General features: G+C 38.9%; 1 protein-coding gene across 3 annotated transcripts in view; it reads left to right on the forward strand.

Moving 5' to 3' along the window:
* The window catches only part of PGAP2 (post-GPI attachment to proteins 2), a 50,804-nt gene that overhangs the window by 4,893 nt on the left and 32,350 nt on the right, over positions 1-13,561 (forward strand). For 2 of the 3 annotated variants that reach the window (XM_043999183.1, XM_043999184.1), the window contains exon 2: positions 658-832. In XM_043999183.1, coding sequence (XP_043855118.1) covers positions 668-832 — 165 coding nt within the window. In that variant the 5' untranslated portion in view covers positions 658-667. Of the gene's footprint in view, positions 1-657; positions 837-13,561 lie in introns of all 3 variants that reach the window. The other variant, XM_043999185.1, reaches the window with a different exon arrangement.

Raw genomic sequence — 13,561 nt, forward strand, 5'->3', positions numbered from 1 at the left:
TGTTTCTGCCTCTGACTCTAAACCTTTGGGTGAGATTCCAAGAGAAAATTCTTAACAAAAAGCAAGAGACCAGAAAGTCAGATTGGAGCCTGTTCTGAGCTGGAGTTCTGAGCTCCTCCACCCTTAATCTGTGACCAGAGACTGGCAAGGAACAGACCTGCTCAGATCAGACCCCAATCTGATTTTAAAAATGTGATTCTGAGAAGGAGTCTTTAGGTTTTACCAGACTTTGAAAGGGGTCTATGACACACACAAAAAGGTTAAAACCCCTGAAATTTAGTCTAACGCACTCATTTTCCAGATAGGAAAACTGAGGCTCAAAGAGTAGACCTGTATTGTAAATGGTCATGTGACAATTCAGAGTCATAGCTAGGACTTAGACTCAAGTCTTTTGACTTCTAGTCCAAGATGTTTTCTGCTGTTCTGTCCAGACCTAACACGTTCTTAGGCCTTGTCTACCTTAGCCATTGCCTGGTTGTCAAACTCTGGACAAATCTTTTCACCCTTCCAGCCCTCAGTTTTTTGAAGTTTAGGTTCATTGACCTGTAAATGCCTTCACAGCTCTGAGATTCCATTTCTGTGCCTCTGTGTTGTTTCCTAAAGGAGAAAAGCCCCAGCCTGGGCCCCTAATCCTTCTGCTCCTTTCCCTCCCTGCAGGTCCAACAGAATGTACCAAGTTCCACTGCCTCTGGAGCGGGATGGAACCCTGGTCCGGCTGCGCTTCCCTGTTGTGGCTGTGGCTACTGTCTCCTGCCCCCTCTTGGCCTTTCTCTTCTGCGTCATCTGGTCCCTGTTCTTCCACTTCACGGAGACCACATCCACCCACTGTGGGGTAGGTGGGTGATGGTGAGGTGGGACTGGGGTTTGTGCTGGGGCCTGGGACAGGCAAGTAGCAGATGGGAGGCAAAAGGTGGGTCCTTTGGCCTCTGAGAAGGGAGTTATAGAAATTTGGATCTCAGGGACACCCACCAGCTTTCCTAAGAAATGTGGGGGAAATGAAAGATAGTTGGGTTTTTTTTTTAATCTTATTGATAATGTTTTAAACATCACCATCACTTCCCATTCTTCCTTAATAGAGCCCTCCCTTGTAACAAATAACTATAGGGGGCTGCTAGGGGGCAGCCAGGTGGCACAGTGGGTAAAGCACTGGCCCTGGATTTAGGAGTACCTGAGTTCAAATCCAGCCTCAGACACTTGACACTTACTAACTGTGTGATCCTGGGCAAGTCACTGAAAACAAACAAACAAACAAACAACTACAACAACAAAACCAAATAACTATAAGCCAGACAAATCATCACATTGGTCAGTTCTGAAAATGTATGCTTTATTCATCACCCATAGACCATCACTTCTTTGTTGAATGGTGATGGGCAAGGTTCACCATTATCTTTTTTTTTTTTAATTGTTTTTTTTTAGTGAGGCAATTGGGGTTAAGTGACTTGCCCAGGGTCACACAGCTAGTAAGTGTTAAGTGTCTGAGGCCGTATTTGAACTCAGGTCCTCCTGACTCCAGGGCTGGTGCTCTATCTACTTCACCACCTAGCTGCCCCTCACCATTATCTTTTAAAGTCATGATTGGTCACCACCTTGAACAGAGTTCTGAAGTCTTTGTATAACTGTCTTTTGCAATTTTGTGATCATTGCGTAAATTATTTTCTTATCTCTACTTATTTCACTCTGCATCAATTCATAAAAGTGATTTCTTTCCAAATTTGTCCAGGCTCTTCACATTTATCATTTCTGTTAATATAATATTTCATCACATCTGTATTTCACAGATTTTTCTGCTTTTTATCAGTGGATGGGCACCTGCATTGATTGTAGTTCTTTGCTACTACAAAAAATGCTGCTGCAACTATTTTTGCAAACGTGGGAACCTTCCCTTGGTCCTTAACTCTTTGGGGTATATGCCTAAGAATGGATATGCAGGGGGACCATAGCATGTAGATTTTAAGGACTTTTTTGTATAAATTTAAATTACTTTCTAGAATGGTTGGGCCAATTCATAGTTCTATCAATAGTGCAACAAGGCATCTCTTTTTGATGTGCCCTCAAACAACTGTCATTTTCCTTTTTTTGTCATTTTTGCCATTATTATAGACATTAAAGTAAACTGAGGCAATAAAGTTCCAAATGGACTGGCATTTGCCAACAAAAGATGTCAATTTCTTCAGTAGCAAAAGATCCCGAATTAGGAACAATAAGATATTTTATAGTGATTAATAAAGACAGAGCAAATTTCAGTAACATGGCTATGTTGTCTTCTTCTAATTGGCTAAATGTTTCAGTGAAGAGGTGGGATAAGTGTTATCTCAGCTACTCCCCATTATATCACTGGGAGATGAGATCAGCTCTTAGGTCATGGAAGTTGCTACAACAGTTTAGATTGATGAGATTGACCTTTAGGCAACTTTCTTCTGAATATAGGCCATGGGTGTAGTTACAAAGGTAGAAGTACAGGTCACAAGAATAGAATTGTGCCTTAAATGACCTGAGGTTACCTGAGTACACTTGCAGGGGTAAGGGATTATACTCACCCAGAGAATAGTCAATCTAAAGTGATTTGATTAAGTTTTTTTTTTTGGGGGGGGGAAGGCGGGGGCAGGCAATGAGGGTTAAGTGACTTGCCCAGGGTCACATACCTAGTAAGTGTCAAGTGTCTGAGGTCAGATTTGAACTCAGGTCCTCCTGAATCCAGGGCCAGTGCTTTATCCACTGCACCACCTAACTGCCCCTTGATTGTCTTTTTTTTTTTTTTTCCGGGGCAATGGGGGTTAAGTGACTTGCCCAGGGTCACACAGCTAGTAAGTGTCAAGTGTCTGAGGTCAGATTTGAACTCAGGTACTCCTGAATCCAGGGCCAGTGCTTTATCCACTGCGCCACCTAACTGCCCTCTGATTAAGTCTTAACAAAGAATTAAAATTAATTTTCAGTTTCACAATTCCCCCCTTTGATTCTTGGGAGGACATGCTTCTCATGATTCACTTAGCCTGATTAAAATTACAAATCAAAGTATAATAAAAGTCCTGTATATCTATCACTTGATAAAGTTTAGTAAAGCTGAAGTAATGACTACAGAAGCAAAAATACTGTGAATAATAAATTTGAATCATCATGAACCATGATGAATTTCTTAGGAATCAGTTTATCAAAGCCAAAAGACAATAATGAGGCCTAGGGATAGGAGAGCCATGTTCCATGGCACAGGCCACTTCATTTGGACTAGTATCACTGCTTGTACTCATGTAGCTGTTACTCCAATCAATATATGGGAATAGGGACTAAAGAAATTTTATCTCAGGTATTCTTCTTTAATGGGACTAGTTTGAGAGAGGAATGGCGGCCAAACCATTAGGCTTAATCCTGTAACAATATAGCTCTTGGTCTTTGAGACAACCTATGACCGAAGCATTGACAAAACTAGCCAGGGAGTGGGGTGTGGGGGGGAAGCTAGGTGGCGCAGTGGATAAAGCACCGGCCCTGGATTCAGGAGGACCTGACTTCAAATCTGACCTCAGACACTTACTAGCTGTGTGACCCTGGGCAAGTCATTTAACCCTCATTGACCTGCCAAAAAAAAGAAAAAAGCAACGTATACCAATTGCCCCACAAATTGAGACTGGTAGCTTTCCTCAGCTTTGGTACTAGACCCCTAATACAATGTTAAAAGCATTCAAATAGGGGCAGCTAGGTGGCTCAGTGGATAGAGCACCGGCCCTGGATTCAGAAGGACCTGAATTCAAATCTGGCCTCAGACACTTGACACTTACTAGCTGTGTGACCTTGGGCAAGTCACTTAACCCTCATTGCCCTGAAAACAAAAATCTCTATCTGGGTCAGTCTCCTTTAGTAGGTAGGACTTACAGAGACAGTGGCTCATGGGGAAGGAAGGAAAGGAAAGGTTGAACTTCCTAGTAACCCATTCCCAACATTCATTTCATCAGCACATCGTATCTGAGGGCTCAGATATCTCGTGTAGTCTTATTTCTGAAAATGTCTCCACTTAGGCATTCTGGAATAGGCCTGTCCTCAAAGCAGCTCTGAAGGGAAAAGCTTCTCCTATAAAATCTGTTCAGGTTGTTTGCAGAGATTCTTAGATTTTTCTGCTATAATCATTTGCAAAAAGATCTCAATATCATTTAGTACACCCTCCTAATTTTGGTATTCTAGTAACCAGTTCAAGAATCAGGAACCTATAATACACCCCAAACTTCAGAGAATTCGAGTTTTTACATCTCACCTGTTGTTATCTTAACCTTGTCCCTGATATGGACAGTGCTATCAGCAGGCTAAAGGGGGAATCATTTTTTTTTTTATTTAATTTAATTTAATTTTACATATAAGGTATTTTATTTTTTCCGTTACACGTAAAGATAGTTCTCAACTTTTGTTTATACAAGCTTTACAATTTCAGATTTTTCTCCCTCCCTCCTCCCTCCCCTAGACAGCAGGTAATCTGATATAGGTTATATCTATATATTTATATATCTATATAGATGTAGATATAGATATATCTATACACACACATATATATACACATAATAACATTAATCCTATTTCTGCATTAGTCCTGTTATAAGAGAAAAAATCAGAGCAATGATGAAAAACCTCAAAATAGAAAAAAAAACAACAGCACCAAAAACAAAAGAAATAGTATGGTTCATTCAGCATCTATACTCCACAGTTCTTTTTTTTTTTTCTTGGATTTGGAGATCCTCTTCTATCATGAGTTCCCTAAAGGGGGAATCTTAAAAAGAAATCCACAGTGACCTGACTTGTAAGATGAACCCTTCTGGGTAAAAATTAATATTTACTAAAGTAGACATGTAAGCTAGGGTACATAGAAGGAAAAACTTTCAGTTTTGCTACTCATTATTGCTGTGTAATATGTTAGCAAATTTTTATACTGTTGAAAAATAAAAAAAACTAAACATTTTAAAATGTTGCAGAGGGCAGGGCTCTGAAAGAAAAATTAACTTTTTTTTTTGTGGGGTAATGAGGGTTAAGTGACTTACCCACAGTCACACAACTAGTAAATGTCAAGTGTCTGGGGTTGGATTTGAACTCAGGTTCTTCTGAATCCAGGGCCAGTGCTCTATCCACTGTGCCACCTAGCTGTCCACTTAACATTTGGGGTTTTTTTACATTTTGAGTTCCAAATTCTCTTTCTCCCTTTCCTCCTCCCTAAATTAAGCTTTAAAAATAAAATTTCTCACTCCATTCAATTTTGAAATTTTTTACATCTTTATCTAAATGTATTCCCCTTTAAGTGGATATTATCAGTGTATCAGCTGGAAAGGAAGAAATATTTCAAAAACTTATTCTTATACAGGAACACACAATTCTGAAAGGGGTGACAAGCTCAAAAACTCTAATATCTAATTCTATATAAATTGATATTATTTACTGGCATCTTAGTGTTTTTAATATGAGCCCACAGTAGCTCAGATGTCTTAGTGTTCACCTGCTCTAACATAGAAATTTGCTATAAAAGGAAAAAGGAGGGACATAGTTATAGTATGGGGAAAATACTCCCCTAGCTGTCTTTGAATCTAGGCAAGAGTCATATTTGAGAGCCAATCATGCAGCAAGGTTTCACAGGATTCAGAGTAGCAAAACCAGGCTCAGAAAAAATCAGGTGGGAAAATTTCATGTCCAGAGAGGAAGTATCACAATGGGAAGCTGAGTCAAGAGCATCATACCTTCACTTTTGCAAGATAGTGCCCTCAGGGGGATATAGGGGTGTTCAGGGAGTAGTTGCACTTCTAGTATGAGGGCTTGCCAAGCTCTTTTCAGAGCTGCTCATCCCCCTTTCATGTCCACCTGCCACCCAACTCTTACCTGTGACTCCAGGAAGCTAAAACATACACAGTAACCACACTCCAATAAAGCCATTTTGGCAGATGAGCTAAACCTGGTTGAGGGTAACCAACAGGTGTCAAAACTGTCAGTGAATTATGGGGATGTGTATCCCAAGCACATAAAGACATCTTCAAGAAGAATAGGGGGATGAGAACAATTCGTTCCAATAGCCAGGAAGGCAGTGGAAGCAAGTGCTATAGATGGCTTAGAGCTTGGTCAGTGAAGATGCCAAGGTCATCCAATATATCCTGAGCCATTGCTAGACTTTTGCCCTGCCACTAGACTTTTTTTTTGGCGGGGCAATGAGGGTTAAATGACTTGGCCAGAGTCACACAACTAGTAAGTGTCCTGTCTCTGAGGCTGGATGTGAACTCAGGTCCTCCTGAATCCTGGGCCGATGCCACTAGACTCTTGAATGAGTCTGGAAGAGAGAATAAGTCTGACAACTTTGTGTAACTCTGCCTCATTTAAGTCAAGACATCACCCCATGATGTCATAGGACAGATGAAAACACCCAGGCACAGACATGCACCAGTGGCAGTCTTCAGATTATATTCTCTTTGAGCAACACTGACATTTCCTTTGTAAAAGTGGACTGTTTGCTTCACAACAATTTAGACAATAATACCTGAAATAAAGCCTTAAAACAATATTTAAATAAAGAGCCATGAGATTTAACTTCAGATAGCAAAATTTCAGTCATTACGGCACAGGACTAGAATAGTTAGTTACCTTTGTTTCATAATCACAAAATCATAAAGTCACTTTTATACTTTAAGCAAACTTGTGAGTTCTCCCCAAGCTTCTCAGAAAACCAATGGAACATTTTAGGGCTAGGGTACAATTGACAAGTGTCTATTATTATTTTTCTCATGTTAACATATCAATTTAAATCACACTGAATTTCTTATATCCAAAATTCTAATTAAGCTCAAAATGTACTTCTTAGAAATGAGGTTGAAGGAGGAAACCTATTAACTGCTTTCTCAATGTTCTTTCATCAGAATTTCTCCCACTTTTACTAATGAGATCAGCAGACTTAAATGTCAAATGTCAAATAACTTCTCCCACAAATTGGCAATTACTTAGTAAATTAAGAAGTTAAGGTTTCATGACTCTTAGGGCTTTCAATATTGTTGTTCAGTTGTGTCTGACTCTCTGTGACCCCATTTTAGGGTGGCAAAGATACTGGAATAATTTGCCATTTCTTTCTCCAGCTCACTTTTACAGATGAAGAACAGAGGCAAACAGGGTTAAGTGACTTGCCCAGACTATTAAGTATCTGAGGCTGGATTTGAACTCAAGAAGATGAGTCTGATTCTAAGCCCAGTGCTCTATCCACTGAGCCACCTAACTACTCCATCTTAGGGCAGTGTAGTATACTTAGCAGAGATATGAATTGATTCTCTCCTCGTTGTAACTTCTAGATAGCCCTATAATTTTTATGAGTGTGGGGAATCTTATAATATATTATTATTCTCAACTAAAATTAAATTATCACACTCTACCCTGGGTGTGGGGCTAGTTCTTGAAATCTTAAAAGTGCTCAAGTTGGGGCAGCTAGGTGGCGCAATGGATAGAGCACCGGCCCTGGAGTCAGGAGTACCTGAGTTCAAATTCGGCCTCAGACACTTAACACTTACTAGCTGTGTGACCCTGGGCAAGTCACTTAACCCCAATTGCCTCACTAAAACAACAACAACAACAACAACAAAAAGTGCTCAAGTTTTGGGGGGCAACTAGATGACACAGTGGATAAAGCACCAGCCCTGGATTCAGGAGGACCTGAGTTCAAATCCAACCTCAGACACTTGATACTTACTAGCTGTGTGACCCTGGGCAAGTCACTTAACCCTCATTGCCCTGCAATCAATCAATCAATCAATAAACAAAAAAGTACTCAAGTTTTGCCCAGTTGCAAGACTCCAGCCTATTTCTCAAACTTAATCACTTCAAACCATTAGTTTGTAAGACCTTAGGACTTTGCATTTCATAGATAAGGACATCTTAAGGGATCTTTGCTATATCATTTATAGAAAATTATTACCATTATCTATTACATTTCTAAATAAATAGTTTTCAAACATTTTTGTGTCATTTAAAACAATTGAATCTATCACCCAAAAGAATTCAGATTAAAAGAATTTACTTTTCTAACAAAATTTCTAATACAATGATTTATCAGATTTATGTTAAGTACTAGGTTAAGCTCTTTATAGTCATTTGGTCCTCTCAACAACCCTGGGGGTGGGGGTAGGTGCTATTTTTATCTAGTTTACAGATTAATAAACTGTGATAAACTGAGGTGAAATAACATGCCTAAGGTCACACAACCAATAAATTTTATGCCAAATAGCAATTGCAGTTTGTATTAAGTTCCAGTTTACCACAATTACCTTAATAGGGGAACACATCTCATGTTAAATTCGTTTTAAAATAAACCTGAATCAAGTTAAATCATCTCTGGTTTTACAATCACAAATGATAGCATTCAAAACTTCAATTTCTGAGTTCACATTCAACCTCAGACACTTGACACTAGCTGTGTGACCCTGGGCAAAGTCACTTAACCCCCATTGCCTCGCAAAAACAAAAAAAACAAAAAAACCCTTCAATTTCTGCAGTCATTAGATACCAACACTTTTTTTTGGGGGGGGTGAGGCAATTGGGGTTAAGTGACTTGCCCAGGGTCACACAGCTAGTTAAGTGTTAAGTGTCTGAGGCTGGATTTGAACTCAGGTCCTCCTGACTCCAGGGCCGGTGCTTTTTTTTTTTAAAAAAGAGGGCAGCTAGCTAGCACAGTAGATAAAGCACCGGCCCTGGAGTCAGGAGTACCTGAGTTCAAATCCGGCCTCAGACACTTGACACTTACTAGCTGTGTGACCCTGGGCAAGTCACTTAACCCCCATGGCCCAGCCACCCCCCCCCCCCAAAAAAAAAGGTGGGAAGTAGCAGTACAGAACTAGAAACAATGGGTCCAAATTTGAAAGCAGATCATCTGTTGTAAAAAAAATTATATACATTATAGTAACATGACAAAATGGGATGCTTTGGAAAGCAGTAGGTTCCTAATCACTAAAGGTCTTCCAAAAGAGCTAAATTATAACTTGTTTGGGTTTTTTAATTTAATGCTGCATTTAAAAAGCAGAGAATTTTCCTACATAAATCAAAACATGCAAAAAATAGGACTGTATATGAAATTTTGAATTCTATCTCATACCAGTTACCGTAAGTATGTATCTATAATTTCATTTTTTAAAGTTCTGCTTGTCATGTATTTGATCTTCCCTTGAGTAAATCTGACATTATTACTAACAAAACCTCCCATTAACCTTCCTTTCTTCCTCCCAAATTCTCCCTCCACAATAGAGAAGTGGAAGTTAATCCACACTATGGCCACATCTAAAAATACTCCTTCTTCCATCTGGTGTCCACACCTTCTGTATGAAAAAGGTTAACATGTTTAAAGTATTTTCAGGTCTCCTGGAGGCTTGATTCTTTGTATTCATTAGTTTCAGAATTGTTTACTCTTTATCTTGTCTTTATACTGGTTTAATTTCTTCTGACTCTGCATATTTCACTTTGCATCAATCAGTTCCTACTTCCCAGGATTTGATGAAGTCACTTCTCATCACTTCCTATAATGAAATAATATTTGTTGAACCATTTTCCCAATTATCTAAGGCTCTCTAAAAGACCTTAGGTACCACTTAACTTTTAATCTCTACATTAGGATAAGGACATGTTTTTATGATGACTCTTACCTCCCCAGTATTTTCACCTTAATGAAGTGCACCCTGTTTCCACCATTAACCTTAGTTTTACATACTTCTACACCAAAAATTTTTACATCTATGATCAAGCTCCTTTGTGTATTTATATACACCTCTCATGTACCCCAATTATCACTAAGCATTCTTGCAAATTGAAGTTTACTTACTTTTTTTTTTTGGCGGGGCAATGGGGGTTAAGTGACTTGCCTAGGGTCACACAGCTAGTAAGTGTCAAGTGTCTGAGGCCGGATTTGAACTCAGGTACTCCTGAATCCAGGGCTGGTGCTTTATCCACTGTGCCACCTAGCTGCCCCCAGTTTACTTACTTTTAAATCAGTTGGTCACAGGTCTTTCTCTTTTTGTGGAGGCAGTTCTTAAGATTCAGACCTACCAGTTGTTCTAGACGATTCACTGATATTCAGGAGCTGTTTGCATCAGTGTCTTTTCACTGATGTTTGCAAACAAGCTCATTTCCCATTTCTCTCTCCTCCCCCCCTTTTTTTTGTGTGGGGCAATGAGGGTTAAGGGACTTGCCCAGGGTCACACAGCTAGTAAGTGTCAAGTGTCTGAGATCGGATTTGAACTCAGATATTCCTGAATCTAGGGCTGGTGCTTTATCCACTTCACCACCTAGCTGCCCCCTCTGTTCCCTTTTTAAACAGTAAACTTGTTACTCTCTGGGGAAAGATTAAAAGCTCATCAACTTTTCACTTTTCAGAATCTAGATAAAGTATCTGTAGATTCAATATTTCTCCCCCTTTCTTTAAAATAACCAGTTAAATTTTTGATAAGCTTTTTCTTTTTTTTTTCTGTGTGTGTGTGTGTGTGAGGCAATTGGGGTTAAGTGACTTGCCCAGGGTCACATAGCTAGTAAGTGTCAAGTGTCTGAGGTTGGATTTGAACTCAGGTACTCCTGACTCCAGGGCTGGTGCTCTATCCACTGTGCCACCTAGCTGCCCCTGTTGTTATGTTGTTGTTGTTTTTTAATTTATGATAATATTCAGTAATTTCAAAATCAAGAGAGTTACATTTTTCCATTCTTAACATTTCTTATACAGTGGTTTTACAATAATAACATTTTAAAATATATATTTTTATATATAGATATATATAGATATATATATATTTTTTTTGTGAGGCAATTGGGGTTAAGTGACTTGCCCAGGGTCACACAGCTAGTAAGTGTTAAGTGTCTGAGGACAGATTTGAACTCAGGTATTCCTCACTCCAGGGCTGGTGCTCTATCCACCGTGCCACCTAGCTGCCCCTTAAAATATTTTTTTGACATTTTAAATGAATGTATTCAAGTCCAAAATAGAGAAGTCTTGATCAAATTATACTTTAAAGACAAAAAACTTATTTTTGCAATTTCTAAACATATGGCTCTGATGTCAGATGTTGGGTGACAACATGAAAATTAAACTCAATAGGATTAATCTGTATCTAATATTCCGTAGGGCTAGTTTTAGCTTAAAGGTTATCTTTATTCCTCAAATTCTTTCTTCTTTGTGCAATACCTATTCCACAACTATGCCTACCTCTTTTTTTTTTTTAACAATTCTTAGCAACATGACTTTTTTTTAGACAGTAGAAACATCTATCCTGGACCCTAGGCTTAGATCTTTCTTTTTCCTTATATCTTTCCTTATAGAAACACTGGGCTATATCTTTTGATTCATCAATTCCCTTCTCATGCCACCCTGAGCAGTTCTTTTTAAAAAATGCTTCCTAAGTTCTGGTTGAAACAGGTTAAAAAAAGCTAAATTAATAAGTCAAATGTCAAGCAGATCACTTGAATTTTTTTTTTTAAGCAGTTAAATGGGGCAGCTAGGTGGCATGGTGGATAAAGCACTGACCCTGGATTCAGGAGGACCTGAGTTCAAATACAACCTCAGACACTTGACACTTACTAGCTGTGTGACCCTGGGCAAGTCACTTAACCCTCATTGCCCTGCAAATAAACAGATAAACAGATAAATAAATAGCTAACAGTTAGAAGGGTCTTCTAGAAATTGAAAAATACTCCAAAATCTGGAATGGACAGCACAAGTGGCCATAATCTACAAAATTTAGTTTCAGAACCCAATTAAATATGAATTTATAATTCCTAATGTTTAAAATCAACTTTTACTTAAGCTACTTAAAAGTAAGGATTAAGTTTCACTCACCCTCAAGTCGCTCCTTGATTAAAACAGACTCCTCTCCTTTTGTGGTCAAGAAGAAAGTTCAAATTGTAAATTGTCTGAAATCTTATTGAAGCTGACTTCATTTTTTCTTTCTTTTTTTTTTTTTTGGTTAGTGGAAAAAAACACCTTCCTTCCTAAAACAATAAAAACAGTCTGTATGTAATTGTTTCTTCTCCTAAAACAAACTACAGCTTTGAGGTATCACAAAGATACAAATATCCACAAACACAATCAATTCATGGCCAGTTTATGTTTAAGACTGATTATGTTATATACTTATGCCTATGCTTACTTTTCAAGGCTACAAGAAAAGTTAGTTTACTCTATCCAGCAGAGAAACACAATAAAATTTAGACACAGAAGCACCTCCTCACAAGTTTTCCTCCTTAGCTCTCACTGAAAATGAAAGCTAAGTTCTTGCTAGTGGAGAGAATACTCCCCCTTCTAGACTCTGCCTAGGCAACTTCCTCAAAATGAAGTGACAAAAAAATTTTGCCGTAGTTGAGGTTTCCCTTTAAGTTCAATTGGGGGAATCTCATTAATCAATTAGAAACACCCAGTAGAAACTATTTGCCATGCACTTATACACTTATACTCCACCAACTAAAGAGCCTGCACACCCAACAGCTCTTTCTAATGAGTTTACAGATTCTGCCTACTCTTCCTGTAGAGGAGGAATTTACATATTCCACTTGCTCTTCCTGTAGAAAAAGAGCCTATTGTACCTTGGCTTAGAAGTTGGGTGAGACCCAAGGAGGAGTCTGTTCCTGGGATGGCCCAATGCAAAGATGTCCCTCAGTAGAAATCCCCTGGAGCTCTGTAGGGAGCCTTTCAGGCTTTTTTATAGTGTCTGAGGCTGGATTTGAACTTGGGTGCTCTGGATTCCAGGCCTGGCACTCAATCCACTGCATCACCTAGCTGCCCCTACCTGAATACACTTGCATGGGTAAGGGATTTGGACTTATACAGGGAAGGAGAATAGTAAATCTCTGTTGACTTAATTAAGTCTAAATTAAAATCAATTTTCAATTTTACATTGCCAATCTAATGGGATGGGCCAACTAGGTGGTACAGTGGATAGAGTTCTGGGCCTGGAGTCAGAAAGACTTCATGAGTTCAAATTTGGTCTCAGACACTTACTAGTTGTGTGACCCTGGGGAAATAATTTAATCCTTTTTGCCTCAGTTTCCTCATCTGTAAAATGAGCTGGAGAAAGAAACAGCGAACCATTCCATTGTCTTTGCCAAGAAAACCCTGAATGGGTCACAAAGAGTCAGACACGACTGAAAACAACTGAACAAAACCAACAGCCTAATAGGTATAATGTAAAAAATCAGATTTGTTTTGACTTCTTTTATTAGTGATATGGAGCATTCTTTCATATGACTTTTAATAGTTTTTACTTCATATTCTGAAAATTGCCTCTTTACAGCCTTTGGCCACTTATTAAAAAGTTTTATTTTGAAAATATTATGCAGGGAGAGGATTCTGGGAAGATGGCAGAGTGGGTCAGAAGACTTTTGGCTCTCCTCATTTCCTCCAGAAAAAAAGACAGAACATTGCCTCAGAGCAGAAGAGAGACAGGGTAAAGCAGATGTCCTCCTAAAACAATCTGAGAAAACTCCAGGAAAGATCTGACCTCCAGGGGCTGAGGTTCAGGTTCAGATTGAGTGAAGTACAAACACCTCCAGGCTAACTGTAGAATCAACAAACAAACCCTGGAGGCAGCTGGGTTAA

This window comes from Dromiciops gliroides, chromosome 3, assembly GCF_019393635.1.
Source record: "Dromiciops gliroides isolate mDroGli1 chromosome 3, mDroGli1.pri, whole genome shotgun sequence".
Lineage (NCBI taxonomy): Eukaryota > Metazoa > Chordata > Mammalia > Microbiotheria > Microbiotheriidae > Dromiciops > Dromiciops gliroides.